The sequence below is a fragment of the Quercus suber genome, unplaced genomic scaffold (assembly GCF_002906115.3).
Source record: "Quercus suber isolate HL8 unplaced genomic scaffold, Cork oak 2.0 scaffold_3B, whole genome shotgun sequence".
Taxonomy (NCBI): domain Eukaryota; kingdom Viridiplantae; phylum Streptophyta; class Magnoliopsida; order Fagales; family Fagaceae; genus Quercus; species Quercus suber.
This window is the reverse complement of record NW_027071805.1, coordinates 2,117,366-2,142,393: the sequence shown is the minus strand read 5'-3', so window position 1 is coordinate 2,142,393 and position 25,028 is coordinate 2,117,366. Positions and strand designations below refer to the sequence as shown.

At 38.1% G+C, this 25,028-nt stretch overlaps 1 protein-coding gene and 1 pseudogene across 1 annotated transcript; both read right to left on the bottom strand.

The window, feature by feature from the left end:
* Window positions 1-4,366: 4,366 nt before the first annotated feature.
* Window positions 4,367-5,283, bottom strand: LOC111999880 (citrate-binding protein-like). The gene is made up of 2 exons (XM_065770170.1): window positions 4,983-5,283; window positions 4,367-4,903 (listed from the first exon to the last, which is right to left on the bottom strand). The coding sequence occupies exons 1-2, from the start codon at window positions 5,256-5,258 to the stop codon at window positions 4,601-4,603; spliced, it is 579 nt and encodes a 192-aa protein (XP_065626242.1). The 5' UTR covers window positions 5,259-5,283; the 3' UTR covers window positions 4,367-4,600.
* Window positions 5,284-20,325: 15,042 nt separating this feature from the next.
* Window positions 20,326-22,577, bottom strand: LOC111982964 (pentatricopeptide repeat-containing protein At3g18970-like; annotated as a pseudogene).
* Window positions 22,578-25,028: the final 2,451 nt, after the last annotated feature.

Here is a 25,028-nt window from a genome sequence, read left to right as displayed (position 1 = left end):
TTGCTTGATCAGCTCAATTCCTTGTCTAATTCTGATCAACCTGTTTCCCTTAGGAAATCTACTAGGGTCAGTCATAAACCAGCTTATTTAGATGCTTACAAATGTAATCAAGTCTCTTCCAGTACTGCCCATCCTTTGTCTTCCTACTTGTCTTCTCACAGATTGTCTTTTAAACACTTGCATTTTTGCAATATGATTTCCTCAATTGAGGAACCAAAGTTCTATCACCAGGCAGTCAAAGATCCCAAGTGGAGAGAAGCTATGGCTGTTGAGATTTCTGCCCTTGAAGCTAACCATACTGGGGTTCTCACTCCTTTGCCTTCTCATAAGAAAACTATTGGATGTAAATGGGTGTATAAGGTGAAATATAAGTCTGATGGGAGTGTGGAGAGGTATAAGGCCCGGTTGGTTGTCAAAAACTTCACTTAAAAGGAATGCCTTGATTATTTGGAGACTTTTTCTCCTGTTGCAAAGTTGGTTTTTGTCAAATGCCTCCTTACAGTAGCTACTGTGCAAGGCTGGTATCTATGTCAGTTTGATGTGAACAATGCCTTCCTTCATGGTGATTTGAAAGAAGAGGTATATATAGACCTTCCACTAGGCTTCCACAGCAAGGGAGGGCTTGTGTGCAAGCTTGTCAAATCCTTGTATGGTTTGAAACAAGCTTCCAGACAGTGATTTGCTAAGTTTTCCACTGTTGTACTCATGCTAGGCTTTACTCAATCTAGAGCAGATTACTCTTTGTTTACTAAGAAGACTTCTACTTCATTCATTACTCTTTTAGTATATGTTGATGATATTTTAATTGTTAGTGACAATAAGCAAGCAATGGATGAATTAAAGGTTCTTCTTGATCAACAGGTTAAATTGAAGGATTTGGGTGACTTAAAGTTCTTTTTGGGTCTTAAAGTAGCAAAGCCTGCAAGTGGCATTAGCTTGTGTCAAAGGAAGTACATACTAGATCTATTGAAAAAGGCTGGCATGATGGGGTGTAAATTAGCTAAAATTTCAATGGATCCTAATTTCAAGCTCAGTAAGTATGAAGGTAAAGTTTTGCAAGATCCTAGTTCCTATAGGAGGCTTATAGGAAGGCTTCTATACTTAACCATAACCAGACTTGATATAAATTTTGTTGTGAATCGTTTGAGTCAATTCATGGCATATCCTAGAGAACCACACTTACATGCAGCCAATAAAGTGTTGCAATACCTCAAGACAACACCATGTCAAGGTCTATTCTTTTCAAGCAAGTCAGACTTGCACTTGAAAGCCTTAACAGATGCAGACTGGGCTTCTTGTCCTGACACTAGAAGGTCTATGACTGGGTTTTGTGTCTCTCTTAGTGAGTCTCTAGTCTCCTGGAAGTCTGAAAAGCAACAAACAGTTTCAAAATCCTTAGCAGAATCAGAGTATTGAGCCATGGCAGTAGTTGTTTGTGAGGTCATTTGGCTTTTGTATTTGCTTAGTGATCTTTAAGCCAAGCATCTTCAAGCAGCCCTTCTGTTCTGTGACAGTCAAGCAGCTCTTCACATAGCTGCAATCTTGGTTTTCCATGAAAGAACGAAGCATATTGAAATAGATTGCCATCTAATGAGGGATAAGGTTTTGGAAGGGTATATCAGAATGTTACATGTTAAAACCAATTCCCAAATTGCAGATTTGTTGACAAAGGCCTTGAATGCTCATCAATTTTCCTTTTTTGTGTCCAAGTTGAATATGGTCAATATTCATACCGCTCTTCCACTTGAGGGGGGGTGTTAAGATTCTACAAAGAAGGATAGAAAGGATCATGACAGAAGCAAGGATCAAGGGAAGAAGAAGACTCTTAAGCCTGCTGCTTAAACGACAATACACTGTACACTGTATTTGTTTTATTTTATACTACGACATGTAGCTTTGCATCACTGTGTATAAGTCGTAGTAATTAGCATGTGGATAACACGTGTGTGGTGGTTAGTTCTATTAATCAGGTTTGAAGGGAAATTCTGGTAGATTAGTTAGTTAATTAGTTAATTCATTTCTCCTGTTTTGCTTTCCTTGTATATATATACTCTTAGCCTTTGTAGTCTTCAATTGAGGTAATATACAGAAATTCTCCAGGTCCAAAATCTTCTTTTTTCTGTTTTCCTAATAGGAACAAATGTAGTGGTAGTGGCAATGAGGGAGCAAGTAGCAGTAGTCAATGAAGAGAATGGGTCCACAATATTGTCAGTAGCAGAGTCGAAGATGCAAAAAATAGAGATATGGAATTTGGATGACACTAATTTTGGCCTTTTTATTTGACAATTTTTCTTTTAATTAGATATTTTGTTTAGAGTTTATTCAAGATCATGTCAATATGTAAAACTCATGACCTATTGTTTATTATTATTTTTTAAAATTTTTGGATAGGGATCTATTGTCAATTAATGTAAGAGTATGATCATTGAAATTTTGATTAATGAAGTTCCTAGAAATTTTGATTTATGAAAATTTTGTCAATTGTAATGTACTTAGTTTGTCTTTGTGTAATATTTGAGTGGATTCATGTTACAAAATAATTTTTCATTCCCATTTTCGAACATGCACATTATGTGTTTGACAAAATATCTCTCTTGCACCATGAATTTGTGATATTATAGCATCAGATGTTCCATTTTTAACAAAGCCATAGCCTTCGAATTGCCAGATTCCACTTGAATAGTCAAGCCCCTACAAAAGGAAACAGCTGCTTAATCCTTTTGCATTTTGTGAGCATTAATAAACACATGAATTCATACATACATATGATCTTTATTCGAGTTTTAGTCCGTGGTTTGGTATGACTATTGGGATTATATGGCTTATCATCGGAATAGACCCATAATCAGTAAACCCCATTAACAGAACTGTACCGTTGCTCGAGTGGTATGTCATATAGTTTCTGTTGCTCAAAATTTGACTCTGCTAATGTGACAAGGGTGAAACCTTCAGTAGGATCAGCACCACATAAATTGAACATCTCTAGTGAGCCGACCAGAACTAATAAGACAAGCAGACCTACGAAAATCATTCATTTTTCTCACTCTCTTTAGTGTGGTTGGAGCTTTAGAAGTTGCAGGCATCCATATATTATATATAGGGGTTATGATTTATGCTGGCCATTATTTTCTAAGCATTTGGAAACATAGATATTGTTTTATTTGTTTGGACTTACCCTTGTTCAACTAACATGGGAATATGACATCTGCTCATTAGCAAACTACAATGTCATGTTTTCGATGCTACCAAGGAATAAGGGCAGCCCAGTTATAGAGTGTTAAAGCCCCGTGAGATACAAGAGTTGTGGGCTTGTGGCTACATAGGATGACATCGTGCACTCCTCCATTTTCAATCTGGCTTCAATAACTTTATTCTACAAACTGCCAAATTGTCCTCCGGAAATCAGCCTTAAAAATCTCAAGCTTTTTATATGCTTCTGAACAATGGATTACTCAAAACTTGATTGCTCCAACCCTTTTGAACAATGGACTCGAAATTCTTTTACTCCAACCAGAAATTGAAGAATTGAGATGGTTGGAGCCAGAAATATCAACAGGAATCAAAGAGATCAACATAGGCGAATGATATGAAATGCCAGGTGCTAGGAACTTTATTCCTTGGCCTAGGAAACAACGGAAACCATTGCTCATTTGCCATTAACCATTAACCATCACTCATTAGTCATATTGACAACAAAAGTTGTCCCAGTTCTTTATTTTTGTATTATTTTTCTTGGTTATCCTGAACTTGGTTTGGTATGAATAGATTACCTTTTTGGTCTTTTCTATAAGATTCAAGTATTGAATATTGACACTAATAGTAAAATTAATTAATGTCTAAAGCATCTTTCTCACCTGGTCTGCACTAACCGATGTTGGTTTTCTATCAAAGAATCAAGCTTCATAAATAGCTATTATGTTTTCATAGCTTTTGAATGGAATTTTTGGTATGCCTTTGAGTCAGACTTAGAACCCCATGTCCTCTCCCTTATGTGTGTATTTGTTTCTAAAAAAAAATTACTATTATCATTATTATTTCTATGGAATAAAAACATACATTGGGTTTTAGTCTAAATTTTGAAATGTACCATTTAAGTCTTTTTGTAACCTTGTTATAATTGTTGCTTAGATGACATGATTTTTTCTTTTAGTTTTCTGTAGTGAAAAATGTTGTGAAAATTTGTGTCTGGCATTACTCTCTCCTTGAACTTAGCTCTGATGCAGGATGGGTCAGCAAACTGTGACCAACACATCCCTCTTCCTTACACCAAATTCTCATAAACCCTAAATCAATTCACCCCCAAATCCACAAATTTCTTAACACTGTTATCAGTGGTTCCTAGAAATTTTGAACATTAGTACTAACATGAAACAGATAAAAAATGAGATAATTGATCATATTATGAAGAAAGATACAGATGCTAAAGACATCTTTGGATCTGATCAAGGCCTACTTTTAGAAGTCTGCAGGACAGACCAACATAGGAACATAAATCTTTTATTTTATATATTTATCTCAATTAATGTTTATATATTTTGATGTCTCTCCACCTTGATTCCATGTAGTAGCTGATATTAGTCGGTGCAGCATAAACCCCACATTAGAAGTACAAGTCTCCTGGTCCTTCACCTTTTACTTGAAAATTTTGGACACCATCAATGAAAACAGTTACCATCCCCATATCAACATCATGAATTATATTAAGTCTGAACCACTTATCATAGAGATCAGTAGCCACCAGATCTCTACTGTAATACCTCATGTCCCCATCATAGATTCTTAGTATCAAAGTGGTGGCACCATGAGCTGCACCATGAATCTGTGCTACTGTAGCACCAGATGTTCCATTTGGAACAAAGCCATAGCCTTCAAATTGCCAGACTCCACTTGAATAGTCAAGCCCCTACAAAAGGAGGAAGTTGCTTAATGCTTTTTGCATTTATGAGCATAAATAAAAACCTGAATTCATGCATACATATTACCTTTATTCGAATTTCAGTACGTGGCTGGGTATGACTACTGGGGTCGTGTGGCTTGTCATCAGCATAGACCCATAAATGGTGAACCCCATTAACAAAACTGTAGCGTTGGTCTAGGGGTATGTCATATGGCTTCTGTAGCTCAAAATTTGACTCTGTTAATGGCACAAGGGTGAAGCCATCAGTAAGATCAGCACCACAAAAATTGAACATCTCTAGTGCGCCGACCATAACCAATATGACAAGCAGACACCTACCGGAATTATTCATTTTTCTCATTTATTCTCTCACTCTTTGGTGTGGTTGGAGCTCTGAAATTGTAGGCATCCATATATAGTGGTTATGACTTATGCTGACAATTATTTTCTAAGACTTGACAAACATAGATATTGTTTTATTTGTTTGGACTTATGTTCCTTGCCCAACTAACATGGGAATATGACCAGTCTGCTCATTAAAAAATAGCAATGCCATGGTTACAGTGCTCCCAAGAATATTTTAAGGACGGTCCAGTTATAAGCTATATATTGCATCTTATTTAACTACCTATGTGCATGAGGGAGGCATGTCATGACTCATGGGTTGAGCAAGGTGACTTGTTGTGGTCAGCATGTTGTGCTGCCCCTTCGTGCATGTCTACACAGTTTTTTTCCAATATGTTCAACCTTATTACCTTCTCCATCTACTAATCACTTGATCAAATTTCTTGCATTTTTCACTTTCACCATAGTATGGAAGAATGCAGTGTTTTGGTCAACCAAGCAACTTAGGATTTTTTTTTTTTGAACAAAGACTCCTCAGGTCTTCTCAAGGACAAAAATTCATGCAGCGTCAACTTCTCTCTCTTAATACAATCCTGCTAACCAGGATTAGCTAGAACAGCCCTTTGATTCTCCTCCATGTCCAATCAGGCATCAATAAATTATTCTCCAAACTGCCAAATTGTCCTCCTGAAATTGGCCTTAAGCATCTTGAGCTTTTATTCGCTCTGAACGATTACCCAAAACCTGATTACTCCAACCCTTTTGAACAATAGACTGGAAATCTTTATAATCCACCAGAATTTGAAGAATTTAAGTGGCTAGAAGCGAGCAATATCAATAGGAACCAACGAGATCAACATAGAAGAATGATATACAATGCCAGGTGCTAGGAACTCTACCTTGGCCCGACAAAACAACTGAAACAATTGCTCATTAGGCATTAACAATCACTCATTAGTCATACTGACAACAAATTTGTTCCAGTTCTTTATTTTTTGTATTCCTTTTCTGGTTTATCATGAACTTGGGTTGAATTGTATAGATTACCATTTTTGGTATTTTCTAAAAGATTCAAGTATTGAATATTGACACTAATAGTAGAATTATTAATGTCTGAAGCATCTCTCTCACCTTGATCACAATTACTGATGTTGGTTTTGTATCAAAGGATTCATAACTGATTATCATTTTTATGATCCACCATGAGCATTTTTTTAGAATTAAACTGATTGCGCACGTTGTCAGTATCATATGCAGAATCTTTGAGCTTTGACAACCATATGCTGACAACTTTACTGGGTCACTGTCCAGTAATGCCTCATTTTTTCTCCAGCATAGCAGGCTATAAATCTCTTTGGTGATCTCAAGATCACTGAAATCTGGAATTTAGAAACCTGACTGATCTTATTTCTTTGGTTTCAATAAGTATTAATTCAATTGAAAGCACCAAAGAGAGTGTATGAAAGCATAACTCAATGAAGAAGAGCAAAGGAAAGGGAAAGGTAAAAATATAACTCAAATATAAAAATCATGGAGCATCTATAAAAAATTTGTAACCATTAATTTGTTATGTTCGTTCAAGTTGTCATCTTACATAGGAGTTATTATAATATTATGGATAGCCTTTAAAGCAGCAATGACTAGTTGACCGATTCACACCTTTTGCTTCAACATTGCAATGTCTGTTTTGTCGAGGCCACATAAAGGGGGGGAAAATATGTATGTATATATATATATATATACACATATATCTTCAGAAAACAAAGATAGAAAAATGCAGGGAAGCAAAAAATTAACAGTTTTATTGCTTAATGATTTTCATCCTATTAAAAATATACATGGTGGTTCAAAAAGAATTGAATGGATCTTTTCTGCTGTTAAAGAGCCAGCCCCTACCTTAAAATAAGAATAATTCTAGAAATAAAAATTATTTTACAAAATATTTTATAAATTGCTGATGTGATGAGTGATTATTGGTAAATGAAAAAGTGATATTAATGATGGGCTTAGATTAAAACCAATAAGATTTTGACTACATCAACTTTTTGTAAAACTGTTGTAAAATAGTTTGTGACTATAACATTACTTTTAAAATAAATGTTACATCAGCTATTAAAATTGACATGTCAGATTATAAAATTTATTTTTTTGTTTAAGAAATTATAAAACTCAGAAGATCTGAGTCTCATTCTTAATCTTATTGCTGTGCCGGCACCAGCGGCAAAGAGCTTGTCTCCAGCTATAGTGAGTTTCACCAAAATTGAAATCTTGATTCAAGATTTGATTTTTTTTTGACGAATGGGTTTGTGGGGTTATGTTGATTGTTGAAGAACTTTCTTTTTCCGAGAGAGAAAAGGAGAGAGAGTTGCACTGACACCAAAATTTCTTTGATTTTTTTTGGTTTGTGTTGAAGCAATTTTTTTATAGCCGTTGTACACATAGCCTCCATAAGTCGGTTTAGACGCGAGGAGCAAGTAAATTTAAATTCTTTAGTGTAGTTGGTTTATTTACTTTTATACCCCAGTTTTTTTTCTTCTTTTCTTTTTTTCTTTTTTTTTATTCGTCGATCCTAATTGCCCGGCAAAATCCCTTCGCGGTTTATTATAATTGTAACGGTCTGACCGCGAATCCTTCCTCTCCTGAGGGATGACCTTGTCCTTTCCCTTGCCCTGCTGCTGATCTTCTTCAACCCTCTTATACTTCTCTATGCGGTCCATTAGCTGACGCACGTTTGCGACCGGTTTGCCAGATAGAGATGCCCTCAAACCGTGATCAGTAGGGAGGCCGAGCTTGAATGTGCTGAGGGCCATTGCATCATTGTTACCTTCCACCTCATTGAACATCTCCCAGTACCTGTCTGAATATGCCTTCAAGGATTCACCTTCCTGCATGAACAAGGATAGCAGGGAAGAGACGGGTCTGGCTGCTCTTCGGCATGTGACAAAACGGGAGCAGAATGCCTGAGTGAGCTCTTTAAAGGAGTTGATGAAGCCTGCCTTCAAGCCATCAAACCACCTCATGGCCACAGGCCCCAGACTGGAAGGGAAACCTTGCACATCAGGGCTTCGTCTCTGGCGTAGACAGCCATCCTTTGGTTAAAATGACTCACATGCTCCACGGGGTCAGTCTTACCATTATAGATGGTAAACGTTGGCTGGTTGAAACGCCGAGGGAGTCTAGCCTCCTCTATCCTACGCGTGAAGGGCGACTTAGATATCTGGTTCAGAGCTCTATTCATGGCATCGTTCTCCATGTCCTCGTGTGATGGACTTCTACGTTGTCTCTTGCGATGGGATTCCTCCTCACAAGTGTAGGACTCGCTGGCTGGTGTCTTGGATTTGTGCTGATAAGAGACATCCTGCTCATCATCAAGATCATCCTCAGAGTATGAGGAAGCCCGTCTCCTCTTTGCATGGCGCAGCTCCCTCTTTAGTTTTTCTATTTCCAGTTGCAAGTTGCGGTTTTCTTTGCATGGGACATGTGACTTCCGCTCTGCGATTGACCCTGGCTAAGGCGCACTGTGTGTACGCTACCCTCACGATTTTGTCTCCTCTCTAGGTTGGCGAAATGGTCCACGTGTTGGGATGCCCTGGATTCTGCCTACTGTTCACCTTGTCCTGCCATCATCAACCGTTGTTTTCACTCTTGCACGAGCCCTTCCACAGACGGCGCCAATTGTGGGTCAGTTTTTGCGGCCCAAGCCCAAGGAGGTATGGATTCGGAACCCACTGAGCCCAAAACAATAAATTTTGTAGAGAGTGGGCGAAAGGGCTAGGCAAATAATGAAAATAACAGTATTAAACAGCAACACCAACGAGAGAAGCTGAATTAATGTGCTCTCGGACTAATATGAGTACTCTGTCCGAAGAGATGTTTTTCATTGATAATCAAGGGTTACAATTCCTGGAGCTACAACCATCTAATATATCCTTCCTCTCTCCTGTTTTCCGATCCCCTTCTATCAGAGGTACCCTTCCCTTATATAGCATTGCCTTCTTACATCTCCTCCGTCCACTTGTTCATCACCCAGGCACCCACTTGAGTACATGTCCCATCACCCCACTTTTAGCCTTATGTGAGTGGCGGTAGCTGAGAAAGCACTGTTCAGGGGTCCTATCCACATAAATGCGGCCAGGAAGGTAGGTGCGGTGCATTAAATGTGGTGGTTGAAGTATGCCTCCTTGATATTTCTCTGTTGCCGTTATCTCTATGTGTGTCCGAGGTTCTTCTCCCTCTTGACACTTGTCAAATAGATCACTTGAACCTCCCATGCTCGTGTTTGATCAAACCTCTTCGGATCCGAGGACGCATGACTACTCGGACGTATGAGCATCTCCTCGGATGGTATACGTGCTCATCTCCAGGCATCCCCCATTGGCGTGGGCTTCCGACTGAAGGCCTCATCTCCTCGGATGAAGAGTGTTCCTCATTCAGGGCCTTGGGCCCAATAAGTTGGGCTGGGTTTTTTTCCCCCCACAATATCTTTATACGATTAAAGTTGAATTCTATAAGATGTGGTTTAGCAATGTATATGGTACACAAAATGAGCTTTTGTCATGTGCTTCATTAATTATTAAGACAGATTACTTTAAGATGAAACCTTATTACCAAAATATCAAGTGCTTTATTAATTGTTAAAATTGTGTATTTTAAGTAAAACTTTATTACCTAAATTTCTAGAAATTTAAAATGATACTCAAACTGAAATTCTATTTCCAAAAGTTTCAAGAATTTTCAAAATAAAATTTATTATTTATTTTAATTATTTTTTATAATTTTGTGCATTACTATAATAAAAGTTACATCCTATTTATCGTTTTTACCCTAAGTAGCTCAACATTTGTGTCACAAATTATAAAATTAATATTTTTTTTATCAAGTGACCCATTAATTACTAAATATTTCATTTATTCTAGGTGCAAAAAGTTTCAAGTTGTTCATTAATTATTAAGATAGTTTTGATAAATTCTTAAAATATTTTTTAATTAATGTGTGAATCATGTGAGAATATAGACAGTAATAGTTCAAAATAAAATGAAGGTCCAAAAAAAAAAAAAACAGATAGAATCAAAAATAAAATAAAAGCAAATACAATTTAAAAANATCCTAATAATTTCAAAAGTAAAAAAAATTAAGCCCTATAAAATATCAAAAAGTAAAAACTTAACTCTCAACTCATCTAAGTGATTTAATATAGGTTGGATGTTTGATTTTTACTTTTTGAAACCTCAAGGTTAGGGTTTGGTTTGTAAATTTGTTGACAATTTCACGTTGTAGTTACTTTTAAAATTACATAATAATTTTTGTTATACTTCATACATTACAGGTTTTTAAATGTAATCTATCAAAATAAAAAATGATTTACCTTTTCTCTTTCTCCTGAAAAAGGATGAAGAATTAAAAATATCATAATATAATTCTGTGGGGTCAGTTTTTGCGGCCCAAGCCCAAGGAGGTATGGATTCGGAACCCACTGAGCCCAAAACAATAAATTTTGTAGAGAGTGGGCGAAAGGGCTAGGCAAATAATGAAAATAACAGTATTAAACAGCAACACCAAGAGAGAAGCTGAATTAATGTGCTCTCGGACTAATATGAGTACTCTGTCCGAAGAGATGTTTTTCATTGATAATCAAGGGTTACAATTCCTGGAGCTACAACCATCTAATATATCCTTCCTCTCTCCTGTTTTCCGATCCCCTTCTATCAGAGGTACCCTTCCCTTATATAGCATTGCCTTCTTACATCTCCTCCGTCCACTTGTTCATCACCAGGCACCCACTTGAGTACATGTCCCATCACCCCACTTTTAGCCTTATGTGAGTGGCGGTAGCTGAGAAAGCACTGTTCAGGGGTCCTATCCACATAAATGCGGCCAGGAAGGTAGGTGCGTGCATTAAATGTGGTGGTTGAAGTATGCCTCCTTGATATTTCTCTGTTGCCGTTATCTCTTATGTGTGTCCGAGGTTCTTCTCCCTCTTGACACTTGTCAAATAGATCACTTGAACCTCCCATCTCGTGTTTGATCAAACCTCTTCGGATCCGAGGACGCATGACTACTCGGACTATGAGCATCTCCTCGGATGGTATACGTGCTCATCTCCAGGCATCCCCCATTGGCGTGGGCTTCCGACTGAAGGCCTCATCTCCTCGGATGAAGAGTGTTCCTCATTCAGGGCCTTGGGCCCAATAAGTTGGGCTGGGTTTTTTCCCCCACATTAGCCCCTCAAAATTGTAGTTTTTCGTACGCATCCGAAGAGAAAAAGTAGGATTTTGACCTGCCCTGGAGCAAAGCTTGTAAACAGGCAAATTTGAATTGGCACGTGCATAAGTATAGCACTGTCGCTTCATTAATGTGACTGCGGTTTCCTTATTCCCCAGGCGCTTCATTAATTGCACCAGGTGGCGCTTCGTCCTTCCTATCCAACGGTGATTGAATGATCCAACGGCTGGGTTTTCTTCGAAATTTGGGCGGGAGTGCTCCTGACCCTTCGTTTGACCCCGTATAAAGCTTCAGAGGACATTATTTCTTCTTCACTTTGCGAATCTTCAGACGCTCCAGAGAGAACAGACGCACCGCTCCGTCCAAAACTCCCAATCGCTGCTTTCAGGCTTCCTCAGAGCCATCAAGAACCCTCCTACAAGCCTGAAATCTTCTCTCCGATTTAGTCCCGGTGAGTCATCGTTTACCACACCTTTTAATTTTCTCTTCGGCCAACAGTTTCAACTAAGCACCATGGGAAAACTCGAGTACATGGTGGATACCCCTGAGCGATTAGAAGCATTTAGGGCCACGTACCACATCCCTCCCAACGTGGGTGTGAGGTATTGCCCCCAGAAAAGATTCTAACGGACCGGGAGACGGGAGAAGTGGTTATTCCTCTTATCGCCTTCAAAGAAGGGGGATGACCATCCCCATGGGTCCCATTACCACTAGCTATCTCCGAAACCATAGGATCACTCCCTGGCAGTGCGCGCCCAACATGTTTAGGATTCTAGGGCCATTGAACACCTTAACCTCCACCTAGGATTGGGCCTCACCTGGCTCGATGTAGTACATCTGTACGAATGCCACAGCCAGCAAGACGCGGGGTACTACTTAAAATCCCGGTCGGACGTGGTCAGGCTCATTTCTTGCCTCCCCAAATCCAACAAAGGGATGAAAGACGACTATGTGATCGTCTCGGGTGCATGGCATGACGGCCATCACTGCCCAACCAAGCGTGGAAAGCCAGGTGGGCCATGTTAGATTTAGGCACACTAACCATAGGCCTAGAGTCCTCGTCTTCTAATCGTTTTTGGTTCTTTTTGCGCTACTGTTTTTGAGTCCCTAACATAGCTTTGCTGTGCCTTGAAACAGATAAAAACCACGTATCTCCTCGGCTAAGCCTTACGAACGTCGCCGCCCTCAATTTCCTGTTGAGATCTGAGATTTTTGTGAGCGAAGACGGACAGCTCCGATCGGCTCCCCTGATTCTGGGCTACACAGGATATCCAAAGGGTTACCAACCAGTCGGCAACGCAATTGTTCAGGGGACCATCGCCTTGCCCGTATTGACGTTGGTTGGAAGGGTTTTGGCGCCGTATGATCTAGAACCCGTACCACACCCACGCCCTCAAGCTATACCCCTCTCGTCCAACCACTCCAGCAAGTCCCTCTCGTACAGGCGGCTGAAGGCGAAGGGGTTGGCTCTTCCACCTCCTCGCTAGAGGAGCAGATAGATAGATTCCAGTTTGAGGGCGAGGATTCAGGAGACGTTCGAGTGATAGAGGTTTCAGACGCCGAGGAGGATACCGACAGGCACTCAGGCATTCGCCTTAATCTGTTAGCTACTCTCTCTGAAGGCTCCTCGGACGACAATATGGACCTGAGGAGTTTGATGAAGGGCAGGGGAAAAAGCGAGCAGAAAGGGGCTGGAGCAGAAAGGTGCTGGAACGTCAACAGTAGTGACGCTGCCTCCAGTGTCCACGCAGGTTCCTGACCCAAGTCTGAAGCCCAATCCAGACTTGAAGAAGAAGAGACACCCACTCTGAGGTCGGAGAAAAAACAAGCGCCGCCAGACAAGGGGCTAAGCAGCAGAAGGTGGTGGACAACCGAGCATATAGGGCCCCGTCTACCGAAAGCCGAGAAGAGGCTTTCGTGGCAGATGTCCGCCGAGGGGAGGACCGCGAATCTGGTCCCCCAGATTGGAGCTGGATGGCGCTCCAATCCTGTGGGACACTCCCTCAGAATTATGACGGAGGAGGGCAGGCTACGTCGCCGAAGCCTTGCACAACCACTCCTCCTCCCCACGACATGGAATCCTACAGGCGCTTCAACCCGCAGGAGCTCTTCATGTCTTAAGAGGGACTTAGCCATGGTAAGTGCGCCATTTATGAGTTTAAGTTTATACCTAATTGGCTCGTTTCTCTTTTTAACATTGAAAGTGTTGTCGTGCAGGTTACTCAGCAAATCTACGTGGCTGAGGGTTGAGCAAGGACTCCTGGGTCAAGGCCCAAGCAGCGAACCAGTCCTGGCTTGAGGCGAGGCATCCCTTGGGAGGCTGAAGGAGGAGCATTCTAAGATGTCCGAGGAGCTCAAGGAGGTGATCTCCCAGAATAAGAGCCTCGATGCTGGGCTTAAAAAATGCTGAAGAAACAAGCCGAGGAGGAGCAGCGAACAGCTGAAAGCCGCAGAGGTCAATTTAGCGACCGAACGAGAGCTGGTAAAAGCCTCAGGGCTGAGCTGCAGAAGGCTAGAGGGAACGCCAAAGCAGCTGAGCAAAAGGTTCAATTGGCCAAGGAGTCAATTGAAGCGCGAGAGAAGGCAGCGTACCAGCTGGGGGCAGATGAGACAGCACAGCAACTCACCGAGCAATTTGGCCTCAGTTTGTCGCGAGTACTGCGACAAAACTGGGGAAAGGCCTTGGACGCAGCTGGAGTGCCCTCGGACTCTCCCCTGAGGTTGCTTGGAGTGTCTACTACGATCCAATATCCAAGAGACCCAGGGACGATTCCTCTGCTCCCCCGCCTCTTGAGGCTTCTCGGCCAAGCCAGACCAGCCAGGCTCCTCCACCGCCCTTGGTGCAAGTAAGGAAACTGGTCAGCCAGGCGCCAAAGATCAGCCAGCTGATACAGCCAAAGAAAAGGCCAAGGGTCCGGCGGAGAGAAAGTTCCCTCTGAGCCCAAGGAAAGCCTCCCGAAGCCACTGCTCGGACAAGCCAAGCTGCTGACCCTGTGCTTCCTCCCACGAAAAAAATAGAATATAGGGTCTTCATTTTGTATTTGCATTTTTGTTCTCTGCTTAAGAGATTGTAGTTTTTCCTTTCTTGTTTTACTGGTTTAAATACTGTTTCTTTCTTGAATGAGTGGCCCCCCTTTTTATCTTTGATGTTTTCGATACACGCTTTATTACTTATTATTGCCGTACATACAATCATACATTGCAATTGTGACACAATAATAATGTGAATAATTTGACTGATGCATCGTACTGGTAGTGTGAGTAATAAAAACTAAAATTGGAAAGGACAGGCCGAATAAGAGTTATTGATGAGCAATGATTAGAATAAGTGCATACGCGAGTTTTGCATGTCTTCCCAAGTAAAACATAAGTTGTTACCCCTTGGTTTCGGACCAAACATAACGGAGGAAGATATATGTAAATTAGAATCAATTTAAACGCAATAAGGAATTATAACACTAAAACCCCATGAAGACAGCTGCGTGGGGGCGTATTGACTAACCTGCCGATTGATTCAAGGATCATGGGTTCGAATGTATTTGAGTGCTAACCAACCCTAATCACCTGGTCTGAGGACAACAGGCATGATAGGATTTAAGTTTAAACACCATAGAACCGTAACCAAGTGCTAACTAACCCAAGTCATCTGGTCCGAGGACTACAGGCATGATTGGGTTTAAGTTTAAACACTATAGAACCTAACCAAGTGCTAACTAACCCAAGTCATCTGGTCCGAGGACTACAGGCATGATTGGGTTTAAGTTTAAACACTATAGAACTGTAATTGAGTGCTAACTAACCCAAGTCATCTGGTCGAGGACTACAGGCATGATTGGGTTTAAGTTTAAACACTATAGAACTGTAATTGAGTGCTAACTAACCAAGTCATCTGGTCCGAGGACTACAGGCATGATTGGGTTTAAGTTTAAACACTATAGAACTGTAACCAAGTGCTAACTAACCCAAGTCATCTGTCCGAGGACTACAGGCATGATTGGGTTTAAGTTTAAACACTATAGAACCGTAACCAAGTGCTAACTAACCCAAGTCATCTGGTCCGAGGACTACAGGCATGATTGGGTTTAAGTTTAAACACTATAGAACCGTAATTGAGTGCTAACTAACCCAAGTCATCTGGTCCGAGGACTACAGCATGATTGGGTTTAAGTTTAAACACTATAGAACTGTAATTGAGTGTTAACTAACCCAAGTCATCTGGTCCGAGGACTACATGCATGATTGGGTTTAAGTTTAAACACTATAGAACTGTAATTGAGTGCTAACTAACCCAAGTCATCTGGTCCGAGGACTACAGGCATGATTGGGTTTAAGTTAAACACTATAGAACTGTAATTGAGTGCTAACTAACCAAGTCATCTGGTTCGAGGACTACAGGCATGATTGGGTTTAAGTTTAAACACTATAGAACTGTAATTGAGTGCTAACTAACCCAAGTCATCTGGTCCGAGGACTACAGGCATGATTGGGTTTAAGTTTTAAACACTATAGAATTGTAACTGAGTGCTAACTAACCCAAGTCATCTGGTCCGAGGACTACAGGTATGATTGGGTTTAAGTTTAAACACTATAGAATGAATATTTTACGCAGAGAATTGACACATCGTTGAAGAAGATTTTTGGTCAATAAAAGTACCTCTTGAGGGTATTTACATCCATGGCGCGGTATACATGACCGTCTAGGTCTTCTAAGAAATATGCCCCATGCCTGCTCCTGAGTTTTTTTACTTTTGAAATTATTAGGATTTTTTTTTTTTTTTTTTTTTTTACAAATGAAAATTTTTGTTTTATTTTTTAGGTGTATGGACGATAGGGTGTTATTTAGTATGTAATTATGTTTCTCAATGCCTGCAATTTAGTATTTGCTAATAATTATCATTGCCATCTTAATGGTTTATAATATTCTTTTTTACCTTTTTTTTTTGGAAAAAAAAATCAATTATTGTGAAATTGATTGCCTTCTTTACAATTATGCTGTTCATCTATTATATGTATAATCTCTCATGTAATATGTGGATATGCTGTGATAGATATGAGTATCTACTAAATACACAATATTCTCATTACAGAGTAATAAATCAGGTAATACTCTTGCTAATAATTGTTCAAATAGGAAACTTAGTTAGAGAAGCCCATTAATTGAATTTTTTTTTAAGAATTACAAGAATTCTAAGTCATACAAGTAAAGAAATCTATTCATCAATAAAGAAAAAGAATGCAATTAGGGCTTCTAGAATAAATTTTTTTTAACCTAAATAATAATCCAAAGCCAATAATCAAGCTTTAATGCATCATTATTAAATTTATAATCCAATCATGAAGCAAAAAAAATCATAATGAAATCCATAATTAACAGAACAGGCATTTCTCATTGAAATTTGATTACAGGCTCTGTCTTTACATTAAAAAAATAAAAAATAAAATAAAATAAAATGAAGTACTCATTCCATAGTTGTAGAAGTCAATAGGGCACTTAATGTTGTCAATCTTCCAACCTTGAAGTACTTGTTTTGTATCCAATGTCTGTCTCTTCAGTAGGTTGTAGTTTGTGCTAGCCAGGGATAGTAGTTAAATACAACGTTGTCCAAGGGAAACCCACCCCTTAATTTTCCAATTCCGTTGATTAATTTATTGAGGAATATATTTAATTTATTTATATACACCATTTAATTTACTACATGCAATAAAAAAACCATTTGGACTAGAGTTAGAAACATACAGAGGATTTCTCTCAAAAAAAAAAAAGAAACATACAGAGGATTCAATAATTTAAAATTTATATTTGAATTGAAAGAGAAGGAGGGCTGGTATGAGAAATAAATTGTAAAGCCCAGGGGTAAAATGGGGAAGATGAAAAAAATGTTAACGTTAGAAAGCTTGGTGAGAAAGAATTAAAATTATAAATGGTGATAGAGAGCCACCGCCCTCAGCCCCCATAATCATATATGGGGAAGAAAAGTGTTTTCACTTAGAAAAGTCAATGAGAACTAAAGAAACCGAGTTTAAGAGAAGCCCTTCCCAAATACCAACTAACCGTTAGTTTTTTAGGGTTTGGATTTTTGAATTTATAAATAAAACTCCCTCTGTTTTGCTCTGTTTTGTTTTCTCAGACTCAGAGTCGGAGAAACTGGGATGGACTTGAACCCAACGCAACCCTTTCATTCAAACTCAACTAGCCGTTACTCTGACAGAGTGCCACCGGCATCAGCCCCCATAATCATATATATACGACCGTTTTACTTTTTCTTGCTTCTCACTAACACTCTTAATTCATTCAATAAACCCTCTCTCCCTTTGTGTCTCTGCTTTCTTTCTCTTTGTCAATCAAATTTCCTTTCTCTTTGTCAATCAAATTTCTTTTTTTCTCTCTCTCTCTGTCTGGAGATGGAGAAAAAAGAAATTTTGGTGTCTGAAATTTTGCTCAGAATTCCGTTCATTGACTCCCAATCCAGGTTCAGATCTGGGTATCATTTCAAACCCATTTGGGGTGCCTATAGAAGAAGATCAAACTTTGCATCTAATTCTAAACCCAATCCCATCCCAAATTCCAATTTTGAATCTCAAGAGGAAGAGGGATTATGGGTTTCTGCCAGAACTTCCTCCTAACCTAAACCCATTTGGACGTGGGTTCTGATCTTGATGGAAATCCAAAGCCCAGAAGATCAAACGGCTGAAATAATCCACCCAAAAAGCCACCTAACTCCTACTCTGTTTCTCCCATTTGGTTCTCTTTTGACGCCTTGGTTGAGGTTGCATCTCTAGAAATAGAAAAATTAGACAAGTTTGCAAGATTGGTACAAGAGAAGGCTCTCAAGAAGCCAATCTTTATCCAAGGAAAGGTCAAGAGCGCTGCTGTTCAAAAGAGACAGATTTGGACATGATGATGATGATCAAGATTGGGGTTTGGAATTGGAAACCAAGAAACAGAGGGTAATGGTTGTGCAAGAAAAGGTCATGGGCTCTGCTTTTCTATTCAAGATTGGGGTTTGGGTTTGGAGGCCAAGAAAAGAAGCAACGCTCGATGTCAATCAAGAAAGCATTGCGGGTCACACCCACCACCCATCCTGCCTCCAGAGTTCAAGGATGTGATCAATACATTGAATGGGCGTGATGAATTGCTGGTGATACAGAAAGGCTGTTCAAGACTGACATAACAAAGGGTAACAACCGGTTTTCAATACTTTGAGACAAATAGTGAGGGAGGATTTCTTGTCTGAGCAAGAGAAAGAGGAACTTAGAGCACGGCNTTTCTTTCTCTTTGTCAATCAAATTTCATTTTTTTCTCTCTCTCTCTCTCTGGAGATGGAGAAAAAAGAAATTTTGGTGTCTGAAATTTTGCTCAGAATTCCGTTCATTGACTCCCAATCCAGGTTCAGATCTGGGTATCATTTCAAACCCATTTGGGGTGCCTATAGAAGAAGATCAAACTTTGCATCTAATTCTAAACCCAATCCCATCCCAAATTCCAATTTTGAATCTCAAGAGGAAGAGGGATTATGGGTTTCTGCCAGAACTTCCTCCTAACCTAAACCCATTTGGACGTGGGTTCTGATCTTGATGGAAATCCAAAGCCCAGAAGATCAAACGGCTGAAATAATCCACCCAAAAAGCCACCTAACTCCTACTCTGTTTCTCCCTTTGGTTCTCTTTTGACGCCTTGGTTGAGGTTGCATCTCTAGAAATAGAAAAATTAGACAAGTTTGCAAGATTGGTACAAGAGAAGGCTCTCAAGAAGCCAATCTTTATCCAAGGAAAGGTCAAGAGCGCTGCTGTTCAAAAGAGACAAGATTTGGACATGATGATGATGATCAAGATTGGGGTTTGGAATTGGAAACCAAGAAACAGAGGGTAATGGTTGTGCAAGAAAAGGTCATGGGCTCTGCTTTTCTATTCAAGATTGGGGTTTGGGTTTGGAGGCCAAGAAAAGAAGCAACGCTCGATGTCAATCAAGAAAGCAATTGCGGGTCCACCCACCACCCATCCTGCCTCCAGAGTTCAAGGATGTGATCAATACATTGAATGGGCGTGATGAATTGCTGGTGATACAGAAAGGCTGTTCAAGACTGACATAACAAAGGGTAACAACCGGTTTTCAATACTTTGAGACAAATAGTGAGGGAGGATTTCTTGTCTGAGCAAGAGAAAGAGAAGAACTTAGAGCACGGCAAGAAAAAAGAAATCCCAGCGAGACTCGTCGATCCCAAGCTTCAGATTTTTAATGATGTAGTTTTGATTCAGTGGGACATGCCTAAGGATACGGGAAATACAAGTTCAACCTATGCATTGAGAACCGGTTGGAACAATGTTCGGCTGTCGAATGATCTCAAGGAAGGTGATTTAGTGCAACTTTGGTCATTCCGGGTTGGCCAACAAGCTTGTGAAGACGCCTCTTCTTCTTCTGCTATAAACAGAGGACAGCTCTGTTTTGCCCTTGTGTTGCTTTAGAGAGCATAAAGCTGAAGCTGTGATTTTTTTTTTTTTTTTTATAAATTTGTGTTCAAATTTTGTAGTCTACTTTTCTCGTAGATTTTCAGTAATGTATATTTGGTCAACCTCCAATTGATAATCAATATATATAGATTTTAGTTCTCAACAAGGTTTGTATTTATATCAAAATATTAATTCATTGAATTAATCATATTAATTATGGAGTAAAATTTATATATTAATTACCAATAATTGTGTATTAATTATCTATATTAAAGGAATTTATGATTATTTTTATAAATTTTATATAAGTAACTGTTTTAATTTGGAATGATAATAATAATAATTGATTTAAAATATGTCATTTGGCTTAGTTAAAGCCCCATAGGGAAAAGATAAACTTCAAGAAATGAAGAGGCAAGGAAGAAAAAAAATCAACACTTCTATTGCTCATCATTTTTCATCAAATTACACAATGTGGTAATGTGGTTCGAACAAGAATTTACATGAATCTTTTCTGCTGTTAAAGGGGATAGCTCCAGCCAGCTTCTCTTTTCTGTTTCCTGATAAACTGTTGTCACTCTTTAACTATATTTAGAGTTTTACTCCCACTGAAGTTAGACTTGACCGAATTCAAGAACTAAGAACACACAGTCATCACAATTCTTCCCGCATATCTTCTTCTTCAGTGAGTAGATGCTCTCTTCTATACTTCTCGCAAATTTTGTAGCAAACTTGCACAGAATGGCCACAAAGACCAAGCAAGGTTGCCAACACTCGAAGTTTGCAAGAATTGAGATGTTTCTAATCAAGGTTAGGCTAACCCAAGTAGTTCACATTGATTGCAAATATAAACTCTAATATACACCAGATTAGGTACACCTGTAACAAGAAGATGAGGATGTTTAAACCACATAAATTTCACCCGCTTAGTCAGAAACTTGAGTGTAAGTTGAATGAAAAGTTTATTGATGTCGTGTGGATCTTCTTTAGTACCATTCTCCCTTCTTACAGTTGAGTTAATTTCATTTCGATAAATTTTTTCTAAGTGAATATTTCAAATAGGCACTAACTACAACCACTTGATACCAAGTTCAAGACCCACAATGAATCCAAAAGATAATTATTTATGATTTGTTCTGAAGAATCTGAACTACAACCAGGTTTGTTCTCTACCCCCTAAGCCTTCATCTCTTCTCTCACCATCTCCACATCCTTCCACCTTTCATAAACATTTGACAAAGCTACATAGTCTTCACTCCTAACAGTCAAATTTGCAGTACTCTTCTCTGCTGAAGCTGGAGAATAAGTTTCCCCACCTTCTCACCCATAGTGACATCCCCACGAACTTTGCAAGAACTTAGTAAACTCCTCCACAATATAGCATCTGGTTCAATTTGCATCTTCATTATAAATTCATACGCTTCTTTTAAGTGCCTAGCACGACCAAGAAGATCAACCATGCATGCAGCCATAATGTTGCATCACAGGCAAGACACCAAATTTACTCTTCATCATATCAAACAAATGTAGACCTTCTTCAACAAGCCCTACATGACAACAAGCTGATAACAAGCTAGTAAAAGTTACTGCTTTGGTTTTAACACCATAAGTCTTCATTGTCTCCAAAAGCTCCAAAGCTTCCTTTCCTCTTCCATGGATAGCTAGTCCACTTGACATTACTGTCCAAGTCAAGACATTCCTCTCATTCATTTGCCAAAAAATTAGATAAAGCAGTCTCCAGGCACCCACATTCTGACTACATATCAACTAAGCCAGTGCCAATAAATACATCATTCTCAGGCACACAAACTGTCTTCTCTATATAGCCATGAACACAAGCCCCAGATTCTAACACACCTAATTGAGAAGTAGCAGAAAGAACACAAACCAATGTAGTATCAGTCATTTTCACTCCACAAACACCAACCAAAATATCTTGAAACAACACCAATGCATCACGGGCATATTCCTTAGTCCTTTTTCTTTGTGTACAATAACCAGTAATCATTGCATTCCATGTAACATTACTCTCACCACCATTTCATCAAACACTCTTCGTGCCCAAAAAACATCCTTACTATTAGCATAAAAATGTATCATTGTGGTTTGCACCAAAATATTTGACATAACACCATGTCTCAAAACTTGTCCATGTTTCTGTCTCCCTTGCCATAATGTTGCCAATGAAGGAGCTCTAGCACAAGCTCCAAGAATGAAAATATGAGTACGTAAAATCATCAAACACTAAGCCCCCTTTGAAACCCAATTGGCAAAAACAAGAAGTGAGTTTTTAGGTTGAGTACATCGTATCAAAGTGTTAAAGAGGAACATGTTTGGCTGCCCAAAGTGTTTGAATACTAAATAGGCATAGGAGATGATGAAACGGCACAGTATTGGTTAATGAGTTTGGCAAAAACAGGGGGTGACTTGAGGCCATTGGTAATCAACTGGGCATGGATTTGTTTGAGGTTGTGTGCAGTTTTGGGTTTGATCTGGTTTAAGAGGGAGAAACAAATTAATCTTGGGAGGGAGGGCATATGAGTGGTTCTTGGACTAGCAATGATAGACCAAGAAAATAGGTTAACATATATGACATTAATAAGTTTCAAGTAAATTATAAGCAACATGCAAGAATATCATCTCTAGAATAGTATCCTATTTTGTGTTTTTCCCCCCACTTTGTGTGAAACCATCTTATACATGAAAACAAAATGTCTGAGCTGGCCAATAATATATACAACTATATGATAACTATATAACTATAAAGCCTAAGCTGTTAGAGACAAATAAACAAAAAATAAAATAAAAAAGCTGTTAGACAAAAATGCCATTCGGCTGTTCAAATATATATATATATATAGAGAGAGAGAGAGAGAGAGAGAGAGAGAGAGAGAGTCAAAGCAGTAAGAAATTCAATTAAATTTTAAATTAGATTATAATTGTTATCTAATTTTGCACCAAATATCTTATTTAAGTTTTTATAATTTTTGTCGAATGTGAATTAATTTTGTGCAAAAAAAGAAAAGTCTAATATAAATAAACTATAAAAAAACCTAGTAAAAAAAATAGTAAACTCATGTCTATATCTATTAAAAAAAACTATAAAACTCAAGTATATATCTATGACTTAAAAAATATGTAACTCTTATATTAAGTGTATTTTGAACCTATATATATATTTGTAATTGTGATTATTTTTAATTCTACCATGCATACATATGAGTTATACGTTAATAGAGTATGATAGTAGTAACAAATGATGGCCAAATGAAATACAAAAAAAAAAAAAAATAGAAGCACCAAAACACAACATCAAATGTGAAAAAATCCTAGAGAAAAATTTGTACTTGAGACACTCAACTTTTCAATTAACTAGACACTTGTTGATAGTGTGAGTATTCGAGTGGGTACAAGTGATACAACACAACAATTTCTATATATATTTTAATTGATATATTTATATATGGTTAAGCATTTATTTTGCATATAATATTATACATATATACATATATACACACACACATATATATATATATATATATCCATTTAAGAGCAATAATGAATGATTCATCAAATAAAAGAGCAATAATGAATGTTTTTTTAATTAAAGTCTAAGAGTCTTTAATATTTATTTAATTATTTAATAGAGATCTAAAATATTATTTCCTTTAATAATTTAAGCCCACGTCCGAAGTATATAAAAAGTAAAAACTCATTATGTGAGCGTCATTTTAATATGTGAATTGAAAAAAAAAAATTAAAATGAAGAGACGCGTGGATGAGAGAGAGGAAATGGCTAATAGCTGGCCACTTAAAAGTAAAATTGTAAAAGAAGAGACAGTCAGCCAAACAACTATTAAAAAAAACAACAGATAAGTTTTGAAAACAAAAAAAAATGAGAGAGAAAGTTAAAAAAAACATAAATTTATAATTAATAAATAAAAAGCAGTTGTGATACTCGTGCAGCTGTGTCCCATGCGTATTCGACATGGGCACAGCAGGCAAAATTCCTTGTGTGCTTTCCAGGTGCTAATACACAAGCTCTTTTCCCTAGATTATATGTATCCCAAATATTATCATCAAACTCAACTAACCTAAGCCTGTATCTCTACAAAGTAGAGGCTCAACTCCATGGATCTTATCAACTAATTGAGCTTGGATGTATCTTTTTTCTGTCAGTTAGTCCTACTCCGACCTAAGGATCATATTTTTCATTTACAACAATTTCTATATATATTTTAATTGATATATTTATATATGGTTAAGCATTTATTTTGCATATAATATTATACATATATACATATATACACACACACATATATATATATATATATATCCATTTAAGAGCAATAATGAATGATTCATCAAATAAAAGAGCAATAATGAATGTTTTTTTAATTAAAGTCTAAGAGTCTTTAATATTTATTTAATTATTTAATAGAGATCTAAAATATTATTTCCTTTAATAATTTAAGCCCACGTCCGAAGTATATAAAAAGTAAAAACTCATTATGTGAGCGTCATTTTAATATGTGAATTGAAAAAAAAAAATTAAAATGAAGAGACGCGTGGATGAGAGAGAGGAAATGGCTAATAGCTGGCCACTTAAAAGTAAAATTGTAAAAGAAGAGACAGTCAGCCAAACAACTATTAAAAAAAACAACAGATAAGTTTTGAAAACAAAAAAAAATGAGAGAGAAAGTTAAAAAAAACATAAATTTATAATTAATAAATAAAAAGCAGTTGTGATACTCGTGCAGCTGTGTCCCATGCGTATTCGACATGGGCACAGCAGGCAAAATTCCTTGTGTGCTTTCCAGGTGCTAATACACAAGCTCTTTTCCCTAGATTATATGTATCCCAAATATTATCATCAAACTCAACTAACCTAAGCCTGTATCTCTACAAAGTAGAGGCTCAACTCCATGGATCTTATCAACTAATTGAGCTTGGATGTATCTTTTTTCTGTCAGTTAGTCCTACTCCGACCTAAGGATCATATTTTTCATTAGCTCCCTTCTTACCATAAAATAGAAATAATAAAATATATTATCTACAACCAACAAATAGATTGAGCTATTTGGTCACCAATGACTTCCATCTCCTCACAATGTCT